At 36.9% G+C, this 15,314-nt stretch overlaps 1 protein-coding gene across 1 annotated transcript in view; it reads left to right on the top strand.

Annotated features, from left to right (window-relative positions):
• The window catches only part of LOC150076763 (uncharacterized), a 408,267-nt gene extending 393,324 nt beyond the window's left edge, over window positions 1-14,943 (top strand). Inside the window, exons 31-33 of the mRNA XM_090386915.1 lie at window positions 4,294-4,387; window positions 6,093-6,255; window positions 14,320-14,943. Coding sequence (XP_090243041.1) covers window positions 4,294-4,387; window positions 6,093-6,255; window positions 14,320-14,625 — 563 coding nt within the window. The 3' untranslated portion in view covers window positions 14,626-14,943. The remainder of the gene's footprint in view (window positions 1-4,293; window positions 4,388-6,092; window positions 6,256-14,319) is intronic.
• Window positions 14,944-15,314: the final 371 nt, after the last annotated feature.

Below are 15,314 nucleotides of genomic sequence, written 5' to 3'. Positions count from 1 at the left end.
AGTGATCACGGAGTTCTACGGTGGATGATGACGAGAGAGGTAGCAGCAGTAAAAGGCAAAGGAATGGGTTTTAATTTCAGAAAAGGAAATTACGATGCCTTAAGGTACTACATGGCCTCTATTAACTGGGTAGATATCGCGCAGAGAATGAATACAATTGAACTGTGGTACGCTTTTAAAACATTAATCACAGATGCCTTGAATGCGTATATACCATTAAAAAAATACTCCACGAGAAGGGTTCCAAGTTGGATGAATAGTGAAGTTGCCACATTACTTGAGCAGAAAAAGGTGGCATGGAAAAGTTACAGAGCAATAAAAAGTACTGAAACCTATAACAGCTACAAGGTGATGTGTAATAGAGCCACAGAAAAGGTTCGACAGGCAAAGGCAGTTTATGAGAAATCACTAGCAAACAGAGCAAAGAGGGGGGATAAAGAATTCTTCACATATATAAATGTCAAGAAGAGCAGGACAAACCAGATCGGACCTTTACGTAAGGGAAAGGGGATAGTAATAAATACACCAGCTGCCGTTGCAGATGAACTCAACAGTTATTTTGCATCGATATTTACAAATGAAAAGCCTTTTGTGGCAATGGGAAATTGTGGGAGCGAAGTTAAAAAATATGTAATTAATGATATTGAAATTTCGCAAGATTATTTAATGAAAAAACTTTCAAGCCTACAGACCAGTAAGGCTCCTGGAGTTGATGGAATATACCCTATAATCTTGAGAGAGGCGGCAAGCGAGTGCATTGAACCATTGAGGCTAATTATGCGAGCATCACTAGACTCTGGGGAGATTCCCTTGGATTGGAAAAGTGCAAATGTATCTCCCATACATAAGGGTGGCTCTAAAAGTGAAGTGGGAAATTATCGACCTGTCAGTCTGACTTCAGTAGTAGGGAAAATCATGGAGGCAATGATCAAGGGTGGAATTCAGGATCATTTGGATCGACTTGAAATTCTCAAGGATACTCAGCATGGTTTTGTAAAGGGAAAATCATGTTTAACAAATCTGGTTCGCTATTTCGAAAGGGTCACTCTCGAGCTAGATTTAGGGAATAATTTCGACATTGTTTATTTAGATTTCAGCAAAGCTTTTGACTCAGTCCCACATGAGCGGTTGCTTTATAAGCTGGAACAGGTTGGAATCACTGGGAAAATCCTTAGATGGATAGAAGGATGGCTTCAGGGCAGGAGGCAGAGGGTTGTGATAAATGGCTATTCCTCAGATTGGGTTGATGTAAGAAGTGGGGTTCCCCAAGGATCAGTATTAGGGCCACTGTTGTTTTTAATTTTCATAAACGACATTGATGAAGGGATAGAGGGCGTGATGTCTAAATTTGCAGATGACGTTAAAATTGGTAGAGTAGTTAATGATCACTGTCAAGCTGAGCTTCTTCAGAGAGACCTAGATAGACTTCAGGAATGGTCAGAAAAATGGCAGCTGTGCTTTAATCCAACAAAGTGTAAGGTATTACACCTGGGAAACAGTAATCTCAAAATAACGTATTCACTTGGTGGAGTTCAACTAAACCCAGTACTGGAGGAAAGGGACTTGGGTGTTACGATACGGTCAGACATGAAATTCTCTGAGCATTGTAAACAGGTTGCAAGGAAGGCCCATGGTGTCCTATCGATGATCTATCGAACTTTTGCAAGTAGAGATAGGGACGTGATAATCCCATTATATAAGGCTTATGTTAGACCACACTTGGAATACTGTGTTCAAGTATGGAGACCGCACCTAAAGAAAGACATCGAGCTTCTTGAAAGGGTGCAACGAAGGGTAACTCGCCTGGTGAGATCGGCAAAAGGGCGTCCTTATGAAGAAAGACTTCGAATATGTGGGTTGCAGAGTTTGGAAACTAGACACCTTAGAGGAGATTTGATTGAGGTGTTTAAGGCTCTGAGAGGCATCAGTAAAATGAATGAGGACGAAATTTTCAAGATTATAAATGATGCTAGAACTAGGGGACATAAATTCAAGTTACGGGGGGAAATGTTTAGATTGGACTGCAGGAAGTTTTATTTTAGCCAGCGAGTTATAAATTATTGGAATAAGTTGCCTTCATGGGTGGTAGAGGGCGACAGTTTGGGGAAATTCAAAGGTCATCTGGATAGTACTTTCGGGTAGGGAAGCGCATAGGATGATAGGATTCATTTCCTTTTTATTTATTTTTTATTTTATTATTATTTTTTTTATTTATTAATTATTATTATTTAGTTATTTATTTATTTTTTGTTTTTATCATTGTTTTGTTCGGATTTTTTTTTTTTTTTTTGGCTGGTGCAGCATAAGCCATAGGCTTTCTTGCACCATACGGCCGTTACTAATACTAATACTAATATATATATATACAGTTGGTCGTCGACTTACGACCGACTTCCGTTCTGACTGACAGGTCGTAAATTGATCTGGTCGTATGTCGGCCATATATTTATTAACAGTATTTTTTAACCTTTCTAATCTTTTTATCATCTTTATGATTTATTTTTATAATCTTTTATTTTTCATTTTAAATACAGTAATGCTTTTATCTTTTACTTAGCGATACTGAATATACCTTCGTTTCTACGCCTAGGCTATCTCTCTCTCTATGAAGTTAAATTTAAACGTTCTCTACATTTTAATTGGTTTATTATTCATACTGTTTATAAAAAAACAAAACTACAATCTATAATTATATTGTACATAATGTACTGTAAACACAAAAATACAATCTAAAATTAATGTAAAAATTAATACAAATGAAATTTACAAAATCAATTTTCAATCTTTGCTTGTGCTGGGTTGTGCATCGTTAGCGCCAAGTTCTTGGGTTGAGGTAGGAGATGTTTATTTATAGAGATATTATGCAAAGAAAATCTTTTTTTAAAAATGCTTAAACCACCCAGTACTAGCCTGAAAATCTTCTGAGTAATCGTCTCCGGCGCGTGATTTTAAACTGAAACAAACTTCTAGCCTTTGCTTGCACTGTGTGAAGGCTCATGGGTGTATTTTTTTGTATTAAATCTTCCATCCACATAAACAACAATTTCTCCATTTCATGGATGGGTTCCTGTCGTTGTTTGGTTAAAATTGTAGACTTAATAAGTGCAGAACCTTTCACATCTTCCCGAATTCTGTCTTTTTCCTTAAGTATCGTCAATACCGTGGAATGTGATAACTTCAAGTCACATGCTATCGTATTCACTTTATTTCCGCCTTCATACTGCTGGATAATTTTCATTTTACACTCTAAATCAATAGTTTTCCTTGACTTTTTAGCTGGCGTATATGTAGATGATGTCATTTTCCTTTTACTAAACATTTTATGCGTATTTCAGTAGAATTTTAATTAATACACCACACGCCACAGATGCTTGAAAGCAACTGGGTGTATGTGAAAGAGAGTGACTGGGTGTATGTGCCTGGTGCTGTCTTCAGGCCTCCCGTCATCGATGTGCCTCCTCACCTGGGTTGTGGGTGTCACCAGTAGTGATTTCCTGATTTATTATTAATTTATTTGTTTATTATTATTTTTTTTGTGGTCGTAAGTCGCATAGGTTGTAAGTCGATGACCAAGTGTATATATATATATATATATATATATATATTAAACTGAATACCAAAGGAATTATAAAATAAAACTGATGAAATTTAATAAGAATTTTGGAATATAAGTATTAGGGGTGAAAAAATATATCTATAAGGCCATAGTGCCAAGTATTTAGGTAACCTATGTTGGACTTCATTGTTGTAACCTATAAATAAACACAAATTATAAAAATAATAAAAATAAAATGATGTAGCAAATTATTGATTAATGGATACATTGAATGGAATATTAACTAAGGCTAGCTCCACTCAGTACATCATATCAATAATTGGCTGAGGCTATCTGTTTCTGTTTGCCATTTGCCAATTTTTCTAGGCTCAAATATAACTGCAATATATGTTAAATTTAGCAGTAAACTGCAGAATAACCACTAGCCCGACAGATAGCAGTGAAAAAAAAAATAATAATAAAATAATGGAAGTGAATCAAAGTTAATGAAAGTGAGTACTAACTATTAATTTTATTAGCGCAATTTATTTATGTAGTGAAAAAGAAAGACTTATGCCAAAATTAAGGCAAATAGGAGGAGGAATAAGGATAGCAATAGACCTCAATGTCCCTCAAATTGCTCTAATAGATTATATATATATATATATATATATATATATATATATATATATGGAATATATTCATTTATGAAATTTGTTGGTATTATAATGATATTATTACATTCATTCCACTTTTAGGAAATATCCACATCCATTCTCCGTATCTGGACCTTTCAGCTTTCAATCCTTTTTGTACAAGTGGGGCTACAGTACATAAAAAAGAAAAATCAAGGTATTATTATACATATGTGTGATTTGAAATGTTCATTTACTTGGATTTATAAAAAAATACTAACTATTCTCATTTTATTTTTTGATGCTTAATTAATTTGAAATCAGTCCTTTGTTTGAAAGTAAAAGGATGGATATTGAGCAATCGTTTTCAAGTTTTTTTCCTTTCCATTAGCCGATTCAACTTTTGCAAGTATATGCACTACATGCACATGTTCATACTCTTAGTTACCCTAACACAGCCAATTTCGTGTATTTATTTGTTCCATGATGAACCACAGCAGGGCCTGAAGTCCCAGGCTGCTAGCTTGGGGAGATACACAGACTGATAGCTCTACGAGAGCCACAGATTTCCAAACCACCTATCACTGCCTCTATAGTATCAGCAAATATTCTTGCACTCCTTCTATTCAAGTGTATCCCATCCCTGTGAAATCAATCTTTCCTGTTAACAAGCACAGATCACGTTGAGAAAAATTGATTGTCATCTTGCAGGTTTTGGTATAAGGAAATTATACCAAATTATACTAACCTATGTCCAGGCACACAATACCTGTGACAGCAGCTATTCCAAAAAAAGAAAGAAAAGTCCATATAATTTGCAACAACTACTGCTATCTACTATAAAAATAAAAATTGTGTAAGCAATTGTATTATAATCCATTCCCCCACCCCCCAGTTTTTCAGGATATACCAAAGGGGTGTGTCCTACAGTTCTATAAATAAATAATGAATGAAAAAAGTGTGAAAAAAAGTGCATACTGCAGTGTGGACATTTTTGTCATTGGTAAATAAAAACTTGACGACATGCTCTGTCTGTAAGTGATTTGAGGTTTGTATCATGTACCTATTCATACAATAACATTTTAGTTTTGTAAAAGATGCTTGAGGACATTTTGGTCCCTGACATGAAAAATGTATAATACAGGCATACTTGCAAAAGAATTAAAACAGTAATATAACTAAGGAAGAGAGTATATTTAACCCCGGGGGCTCACATCTGGTGAGTATGGGCTTGGCACACCCAGGGTCCTGAGCTGGATATCATCATTCTTCTTTTTCTTGGTGATTCCCTTTTGACTCTCTCTCTCTCTGTCTCTCTCTCTCTCTTTTGGGGTAATTCTGTAATTTTTTTTTTTTTTTGGCTGGTGCTGCATAAGCCTCAGGCTTCCTTGCACCATATAGCTAATAATAATAATAATAATAATAATATAGGTAAAAGACATATTATCCCATTTCATGTTAATGCTAAACAACACAAGTCTGTTTGGAAATAACTCATTACAGAAGATGCCAGACCAGGTTATAGTTTGAAGTATGAAGAGAATGGTAACATTAGCTGTGTAATTTGAAGGAGTGTTGTTGAGGGATGATCAAAAGTGTCAGATATGTAGTTAGGATTACCTGGTGTTCTCACCATTTGTAATAGAAAAACTTTCAGCATCTCTACCAGCTGTGTTTGTGCGACTAAAAAAAATTGAAAACCATATGAAGTTATGAACCCTTTAGTTATAATTATTACAGGTAAATCTAAATTACATAATATCTTTCCTAAATTATTAGTGTCAATACATAATGTGCTGAATTGAAAAGCAACTTCCATATATATTTTTTTATAAGTAAACATATATTAAATTGCTGTAACTGGATCATAATTATTTATTGCATGTATTGTAACATTTCTTTATAAATAACTTTTTTTTTAGGTTCCGGTATCCATGGAAACACTCTACATCAGAACTTAAACCTGAGAAATTAGTCATCCCTTTGCTTCTTCCTCATCCTGCACATATAGCAGTTATTATATTTAACCGTGAAAATGAGGAGCCCATTCCAATGGAGAGTGATATTTGCCAAGAGATATTAAAAGTAAGTTTATCAGTTTTGATTTACTATACATACATATGTCAGGACCAGGGTATGTCTGCTAGGGAGCAAAAGTTGACAAGGTTGTAGAGCAGACATAATCTTTTAAGACCACAAAAGGTGATATTGTTGTACACGTTGGCACTAATGATCTTAAGAGTAAGATATCTGCAGATTTACTTAACAAGTACAGGTGAATGTTGAAAAAAAGTCACGAGCTAAGTTTGAATTTGAAAGTGTCTGCAATTCTGCTGAGACACAATAGGAGGGAGCATATGATGAGAGCCTTGTCAATCAATTCAGCCCTGGAGAGATTGTTCAAAGCTCATTGGATAGAATTTTTTTCAGCTTGGTTTGTGCTTGCTAACAGGAGAGACTGCTTCTACAGGGATGGGATACACTTAAATAGAAAGGGTGCAAGAATATTTGCTGATGCTATTGAGGCAGTGTTAGTTGGGTCGGAAAACTGCTAGCTTGGGGGGATTCACAGACTAAAAGATTAACAGTAGCCGCAGGCAGAGGGAAAAGCAATTCTTGCACTGCTTTTATTGTAATGAGCAGCAGCCTAGAGAGCAAGTTGCTGGAGACTTCAAGAGCTGCTTGCTGGGAGTCATCATGGAATAAATAAATACATGGGCTGTGTTAGGGTAACTAAGAGTAAGAACAGGTTGTGTATATTTGCATGTACACCAATGCCAGAAGTATAGTAAATAAATTTGATGAATTTGAAGTGGTGGTCAAGGCATCAAAGGCAGATATTGTTGAGATATCAGAGACACGGTGTCACACAGATAAAAGCAGTGCAGAATTGGAATTTGGGGAGTACAATGTTTACAGAAAGGATAGACAGGGTAGGAAGGGAGAAGGGGTTATACTGTTAGTTAAGAAACACATACAATCTAATGAAGTGCATCCAGTTGACATGGGTGAACAGTGCAATGTTGAGTCATTTTGGTGTGACATAAACACTGGGAAAGGGAAAATGAGAGTAGGAGTATGTTATAGGCCTAATGACTCTGATGAGTACAACGAACAATTATGCAGAGAAATAGAGTGGGCCAGTAAATCAGAATGTCTTTTAATGGGGGATTTTAACTTTCCACATATTGACCGGAACTTGTGGGTTGGTCACTTGCACGATAGCAAGACTTTTGTGGATTTATCAGAGGATTATTTTCTACAGCAACATGTTTGAGGGGCAACCAGAAAGGGTAATACTCTTGATCTGATTATCAGCAGTGATGATGCATGCATTAGGAATTTGCAGATAAAGGAACCACTAAGAAACAGTGATCACAGTCTACCGATGTGGGATTTTCTTCAAGATGTAACTACCATCAAGGATAATGGGAAGGGTTTTTGTTTTCGTAAAGGTGACTAGAGTGGTCTCAGGCAGTTTTTGAATTCTGTACAGTGGGATCAAGTGATGATGTTAAAAACAGTAAATTCTAAAGGGAGGTCTTCAGGGAAGTAATCTTGGAAGCTACTAGGCTTTTCATGCCAACTAAGAAATACTGTTAAAGTTTTAGGCCTAACTGGATGTCAGATGAACTAATGAGGCTCGTGGCAGAGAATAAAAATGCATAGGATGCATATAAATTAGTAAGTGATACAGAAGCTTATGGCAGATATCAGCTAGTCTGTAATCAAGTTGCAAAGGAGGTTAGGCAAGTAAAGGCTGATTATGAGAAATCCTTGGCAAAGGATGCAAAGAAAAAGAACAAAGACTTCTTTACTTATTTACTTTAAACTCTATAAGGGGATGAATCAAATTGGTCCACTTGATGTTGGTGGTTCGACTGTTGATGATCCTGCTCAGATAGCTGAGAAACATTTTTCGGAACTGGTACCTTCTAGGGGGGTACCACTAAATCATATTATAATTGCCATTATTTTAAATTTTATATCGGTTTTATTAATTGGATTTAAAGTGCTAAATTATATAGAGGACTATCGACTACTGTTTATGTCTTATTACCTTTACTTCCCCCTCCCTGTCTGGTTTATTTCATTTTACGTTATTTTTACGTTAATTTTTCACTTTACATTTTTTGCCATACTACTGGCTTATGTTTTATTTTGTTTTATTTTGAATTATTGGATATATCTGGGCTTCATGTGGAGGATGTGCATTTTGCTGCCTCTAATGATAGCTTAAAATTTATTTATTTATTTTCTTATTTTATGTTAAACTTTTAAGCCATTATTTAAATATAAATCAGTGGTAGTAGTGGGTTGATATGCTAAATAAGCAGCACCTGTGCTGCCATCTATTCCTTTCTTTTCTTTTATATAAGCTGGTTAAGCTTACATTATGTCAGTGGTGTGGCCCTGATCTAGAGTGCTGTCTGTTCTATAAATTATTTCTCGCTGCATAAGGACCACCGCCGTGCAAATCCTCTGCATTGGTGGATTGATCGGAGGTGGTGGAGGAGGAATGGGTGGTTTGGTTCTTCGATCTTTTTGCCTTTGTGACGATTTGTATAGCGATAGAAATGCAGCGATTCCATGACCATTATTGGCCTCGTAGTCCTCTGTCGATATGGGGCATAATGGTCAGTCTATTATTTTGATATTTTGTTTTTCTTTTAGTAGTTCTTTTAACCCCTTTCTTGGTGATATTTCACGTTTTTTGGAACTGGTACCTTCGAGGGGGATACCGCTAAATCATATTATAATTGGCATTATTTTAAATTTTATATCGGTATTATTAATTGGATTTAAAGTGCTAAATTATATAGGGGACTTTCAACTACTGTTTATGTCTTATTACCTTTACTTCCCCCTCCCTGTTTGGTTTATTTTATTTTACATTATTTTTATGTTAATTTTTTGCTCTACATTTTTTGCCATACTACTGGCTTTTGTTTTATTTTGAATTATCGGATATATATATATATTTATAATGTGTGTGTAAGACTGTTAGAATTGATTATTAAAGTTAAATTGATTAACTTTAATAATCAATACTAACATTAAATTGTTAGTATTGATTATTAAAGTTTAGTAATTCAGACCGGGAAATCCCACAGCAAAAATCAACCGTGATCCCGGGATCCTGAAATCCCGGAAAACAATCCCTACAACTGACAGAGATGCTGAGAATATTGGTAGGAAGTCCACACGGTATTCTCTATGACCATTTACATATGACATGTTTGTGCATTCTGAGTTTGTGCATCTAAGACTATTCACACTTGAGCAACAGCAAGTTCACATGGAGGTTTGTCAGAAGCTGCAGTGGATGGTTATTGAAAATGGTGAAGTTCTGCACATGTGGACATGTGTTTTTGTAAGGGGCAGCTCCTAAAATTTCAGTTTAACTTTCTTTTTTTTTTTTTTTATGTGAACCCCAAACACGAGAGGTATTAGACCCTATAGTACTTAGTACCGTGCTTGGGTTGGAGGTTGAGAAGATGAAAGAAGATATTTGTTGACATTGGACTTGAACTTCTGTAGATTATAATTTTCAGGAAATATGTATGAAGGAAGGTTGTTCCAGAAAACGGCAGTTGAATGAATAAATGAGGAAGATGAAAAGTTGGTTCTGTGGGTTTGAAGTTGGACAGTAAATGGATGTTGGCTGGTGGCGGCACGTGTTCGGACTGTTTTGAATCAGAGAGCAGGAATTATAGAAACCAATTCAGAAGAACAGGGCCCGTGGAAGTATCTGTAGAAAAGGCATGCAGCAGAAACAGTACGTCTATGAGACAGAGAGTGGAGAGACTCTGTTAGAGATGAATCATTAATTAATCTAACTGCCCTCTTCTGAATGGAATCAAGAAGCCTGAGAGAGGTTTTGGGGGCACCACCCCAGATGTAGGAACAATATTCCATGGCAGGGTGGATTTGCGATTTATACAGAGTGAGCAGTTGTTTGGTAGAAAAGTAACGCTGAGAGCGAAAGAGAAAACCAAGTTTTTTAGATGCAGAGGAAGCAGTATTTGTAATGTGCTTGTGCCAAGAGAGATTAGAAGTCAGGGTAATCCCCAAAAGAGATATATCATTTTGCCTAGAAATCGGAGTGTCACTAAGCATAGGAGCAGAAGAATCCTTTTTGCGAGATATAAGACAAGACTGAGTTTTAGAAGGGTTGAAATCAATTAAGTTGTCTTTGCCCCACTGGAGAATTACCTGAAGATTGGCATTTAAGGAATTGGTAGCAGATTTTCAAGAAGCTGAAGCTGATTGAGCAGGACAAGGTTTCTCAAAATGGAAAGTTGAATGCAATGTGCTATCATCGACAAAACTATGGATAGGATTTCCAGTCAATGGAAGAAGGTCATTGATATACAAGAGGAAAAGAGTGGGCGAAAGAACTGAACCTTGGGGGACACCGGCATTAGTGGAGAAGTTAGAAGACAGAGAACCACCTACCATCACCCTCAGTGAGCGATCACAGAGAAAACTGGATAACCAATTACTAAAAACAGTTGGCAAACCATAAGATGGAAGCTTGTTTAGAAGACCTTTATGCCAAACACGATCAAAAGCCTTTGAGATGTCAAGAGCAACTACTTGTGTTTCACCGAACCTTTCCATTGAATTAGTCCATAAATGGGTAACATAAGCCAGAATATCACCAGTGGATAGACACTGACGAAATCCATACTGGCAATCGTTGATCAGACGGAAGGTTTCTAGGTAGTTTAAGAGTTGGCAGTTAATTGGATGGGAGGGATTTGTCACCCTTTTTAGGAACTGGCTGGATATGAGCAAATTTCCAAGCAGAAGGAAAAACACCTTTGGAATAAGAAAGTGAAAAAAGGCAGCAAATAAGTTCAGGAGCACAGGTTTTGAGAACAAGTGGAGAAATACCATCAGGACCTGGAGCTTTCTTAGCATCAAGATTCATCAAAATCCTTCTGACATCCTTTTGATGGAAGACCACAGGAGGCATTGAATGCAACGTGTTGGGAATGGTGGGAGGTGTTTTACCAAGATCATTAATACATGAGCTGGAAGAAAATTGGGATGCTAGCAGGTCAGCTTTATCCTTGGCTGAAGTGACAACAGAACCATCTGGTTTGGACAGAGGTCGGAGCAGAGATGGGCAAAAGTTGTGGCCAATAGCTTTGGCAAGAGACCAGAATGCTCGGCTACCATTAGGGCAAGAAGCAAGTTTTCTACTCTTAGCGTGTTCAAACTCTAGTTTGGACTGATTGATAACTGCTTTACAATTGTTGCGAGCTTTGGTGTAGGCAGAAAATGAAACTGGAGAATTAGAAACAAGCCAATTACGATATGCAACATTCTCCTCTTGAATAGCCTTAGCATATTTTGACCCCTTGACCCTTGCATATTTTCTCCAGAGCTGAATTGATTGACAAGGCTCTCATCTTGTACTCCTTCCTATCATGTCTGGGTAGAATTGCAGACACTTTCAAATTTAACCCTAATTCACGACTTTTTTGCAATATTGACCTGTACTTGTTAAGTAAATCTGCAGATCTCCTACTCTTAATGTCATTGGTGCCCTTAAAAGATGATATATCCTTTACAATGTCATCAACTTTTGCCCCTGGCAGACATACCCTGGTCCTATTCCATCTATCCTTTTTACACAATATATTCTCCGTCTCCCTGACAATAGAGTCACTGACGATAACTAACTCCTGTGGAACCAGTGCCTTGGAGGTTGCCGCTGTGTTGCCTCATGCCCAGGAGTGAGCTCTGACATTGAGTTGGGCAGCTGAGAGAGCTTGACAGGCCCCCCTCATATTAATTTCTTCGGGGGCATCTACCCTACACCTCAAGCTCTCATAGACGCCCATCAGAACGCTGAGCTGATGCCTAATTTCTAGACACTCTCTGCACCTGGCACACACAAAGACATCCTTCTTGGCTAGATCATGTTTCGTTCCAGAGAGTTTGGTAAACATTTCACAAGTTGCACATTTTTTTATGCTGTGATGTGTTGGAGAATCGCCCCCTCAGTTCTCCCCCGAGTCACAGCACTCCTGCCACTTTGTGCCCATTGCTTTTCTGCTCTATTCTGGGGCATGATATTTTAAATTAATAAGATCAATAAATTTAACTAATTAATTGTCAATACTACACTATCTAATAGAATACTAAATGCAGGGATGCGAATTACGCTGTATAATTTTAATTTAGAGCTACCTAGTTACCACAATTAAAAATTTGAATTCCCTACCACTCTATACAAAAACAATGGCTGTAAGATTCGAACGAAACAACGGTTTTACGTATATTAAGTAGTAATCTGCATAAACACTTTTCTAAAATAAAAATAACCAGCATATCTAGAACTATATGGCTCACATCTTGTGAGTATGGGCTTGGAACACCGTGGGTGCTGAGCTGGATATCATCATTCTTCTCTTTCTTGGTGATTACCTTCTACATCTGACTCTCTCTCTCTCTCTCTCTCTCTCTCTCTCTCTCTCTCTAAGGGTAACTTGGAAAATTTTTTTGGCTGGTGCAGCATAAGCCTCAGGCTTTCTTGCACCATATGGCTAATAATAATAATAAAATAAAGTTCAATATAAAATAACAATTAGGTAAATAAAATGGCAAACACTTATCACTTTTTCGGAGCCTGTAATTCACAGTTGTAATTTTTAAAGAGAATCAGCGCCCTCCAAGTTGAAGTTTGCAGATGATACAAAGGTTGGCAGGGTTGTTAATGGCACTAAAAAAAAAAAAACGTAAAGGGCAGCCATTATCAACCCACTGCAGGATGGAAGCCTCCTCAACAATTCATGTTGAGGGAAATGGACCATAATCTGCCATGCTGGTCCAGTGCGGGTTGCAGATCAACCATATTCAGCAGTCAGGGGCTTGAACCCCAGTCTACTCAAAGAGCGTGTGCTACTGCACTCCTGCTCCTGACCACTCGGCTACGGAGGCACTACTGTGCATTGCACTGTGCTACTGTAACAGGATCTAGAAAATTTGGGCAGATGGGCCGAGAAGTGGCAACTGAAGTTTAACCTTGACAAATGCAAAGTACTGCATTTGTCAAGAAGTAACCCCAGAGAAATGTACCAACTGTGTGGTAGAAAATGAAAAAGACGTGGGAGTAATTGTGCAGTTAAATATGAAGTTTTCTGAGCAATGCAGACCAGGCTGCCTGGGCAGGTCATGAGGTTTTGTCAATGATATATAGGAATTTTGCTAGCAGGGAAAATGAAGTGATTGTCCGTCTGTATAAGGCAATGGTCTGGCCACGCCTTGAGTACTGCATACAGGTCTGGAGGCCTCATTTTAGGAAGGATATAGATTTATTGAGCGTGTACAGAGAAGGGCAACATGATTGGTGAGAGGAATGAAGGGATCCTCTTACCAAGAGAGGCTTAAGTTCTGCAAATTTCAGCAGCTGGAGATTAGGCACCTGTGAGGTGATCTGATTGTGTGTATAAGGCCTTGAGTGGGTTGAGTATGCTGAATTCTGATGGGATTCTTCCACTTGTTCAGATTACGAACCTAAGGGGGCATAAATTCAAATTGAGGAAAGACATAGAATAGATGTGCAGAAATTTGCCTTTAGCCAGCGGATGGTTAATTGCTGGAACAAACTTCCACTTGTCGTTGTGGAAGTTGATATGTTAAATAAATTTAAGGAGGAATTGGACAAACATTTAGAGGGATTTGTTTTGTCTAAATTTTTTTTTTTTTTTTTTTTGGCTGATGCTGCATAAGCTCATACACTTGCTTTCTTTCATCACATGCCACTACTACTATCACCAGTAAGAATTATTTATTGTTATTTGAAAAGAAAAATTATGATAGTTTGAATAATACCTTTTTATTGTTATTTTCTATAAAGACAACATTTAATTACTGTGTATATATTTAAAAAAACAAAACAAACAAGCTTTCTATAATGAACACTGTCTTTAAGCTGCAGCATCAAGTGACCTTAGTTGAAAATGTTGTAAGTATCCTTTGTACTTAATCATAAAAAAAAAAAAATTAAATAAACTAATAAACTCTCTATACCTTTTTATAAAAATTGTTATTCAGAAGAAAAATTAAAGAAGTGATTAAAGAATATTCTTAAATATCTTTGATCATTAATAAATATGTTAAATATCTTTATAGGCTATAGGTGATGGATCTAAAGGATCAGTATTTCAGAACTATGACAGCCTTTCCCCAGATGGGAACAGCATTACAAGTACAGGTGATGAGTACCGTGAAATGAGCCCTGATCTGGAAACAGCAACAGTAGGGTCTGAAGATCGCTATAGTCATGATAGTCATACCACATATAGTAGAAGTAGAAGTCACAGTCAGCAGCTAAGTGGAAGTATCATTGTAAATTTAGCTTCTGCAGAGGATATCACCCTAGAACCTGGTGGTCAGCGGGTCACTTATAGCCACAGTTCTTACAGTACAACCGTGTGACGATTCCTCATTCCTTAAGTGTTAGCACTTAAACAGAGGACAATATGGTATATATCCATGCTGGAAACCTAAGGTTTTGGCAGTGCTTATTGTGTAAGTGTGTATATGTACATACATACATACATACATACACCCACACATACACAGATATGTTTAGCTTACTAGTTATTGTTAGAATGAAAAATGTATAGGGGTAGGCTAGGATTATACCAAGTCTGCTTCACTTATTCTGATCGGGTTTCCCATCAGAACAGAAAAAATGGCAGCACTTTGTATTTGCATTGATGGATATGAGCTGAGATACGAGTTTGTAAAATTAATACCAGACTCTCCTGATGTACAGATTTTTTTTTTTTTTTTTTTTGCCTATCTGTCACATGGTGAGCGGAGATCAAACTGTAAGCACAAAGGAACTATTATACTACATATCTGAAACCAGTGATGCATGCCACACTAAAGAATATTGGTTGAGGTGCCCAGCTTACTGCAAGGCAGGTTGCACAAACTTATGTATAAATCTGTGGAGCAATATTATGTGTAATGAAGGTTTATTCTATTTATGCTGCACATCTTTTATTAAAATATTTTGTACAAGATATTCACTGTCTCATTTATTCTGTCATGGTACTTTTCCATTACCATAGTTTTTATAATGTGTGCAAGAGGTTTTAGTATGGAAAGAATATTAA

The sequence above is a fragment of the Mastigoproctus giganteus genome, chromosome 12, assembly GCF_048544385.1.
Source record: "Mastigoproctus giganteus isolate SK-2022 chromosome 12, ASM4854438v1, whole genome shotgun sequence".
NCBI classification, from domain to species: domain Eukaryota; kingdom Metazoa; phylum Arthropoda; class Arachnida; order Uropygi; family Thelyphonidae; genus Mastigoproctus; species Mastigoproctus giganteus.
Note: the sequence above shows the minus strand (reverse complement) of the source record. Positions and strands in the feature narration are given on the sequence as shown.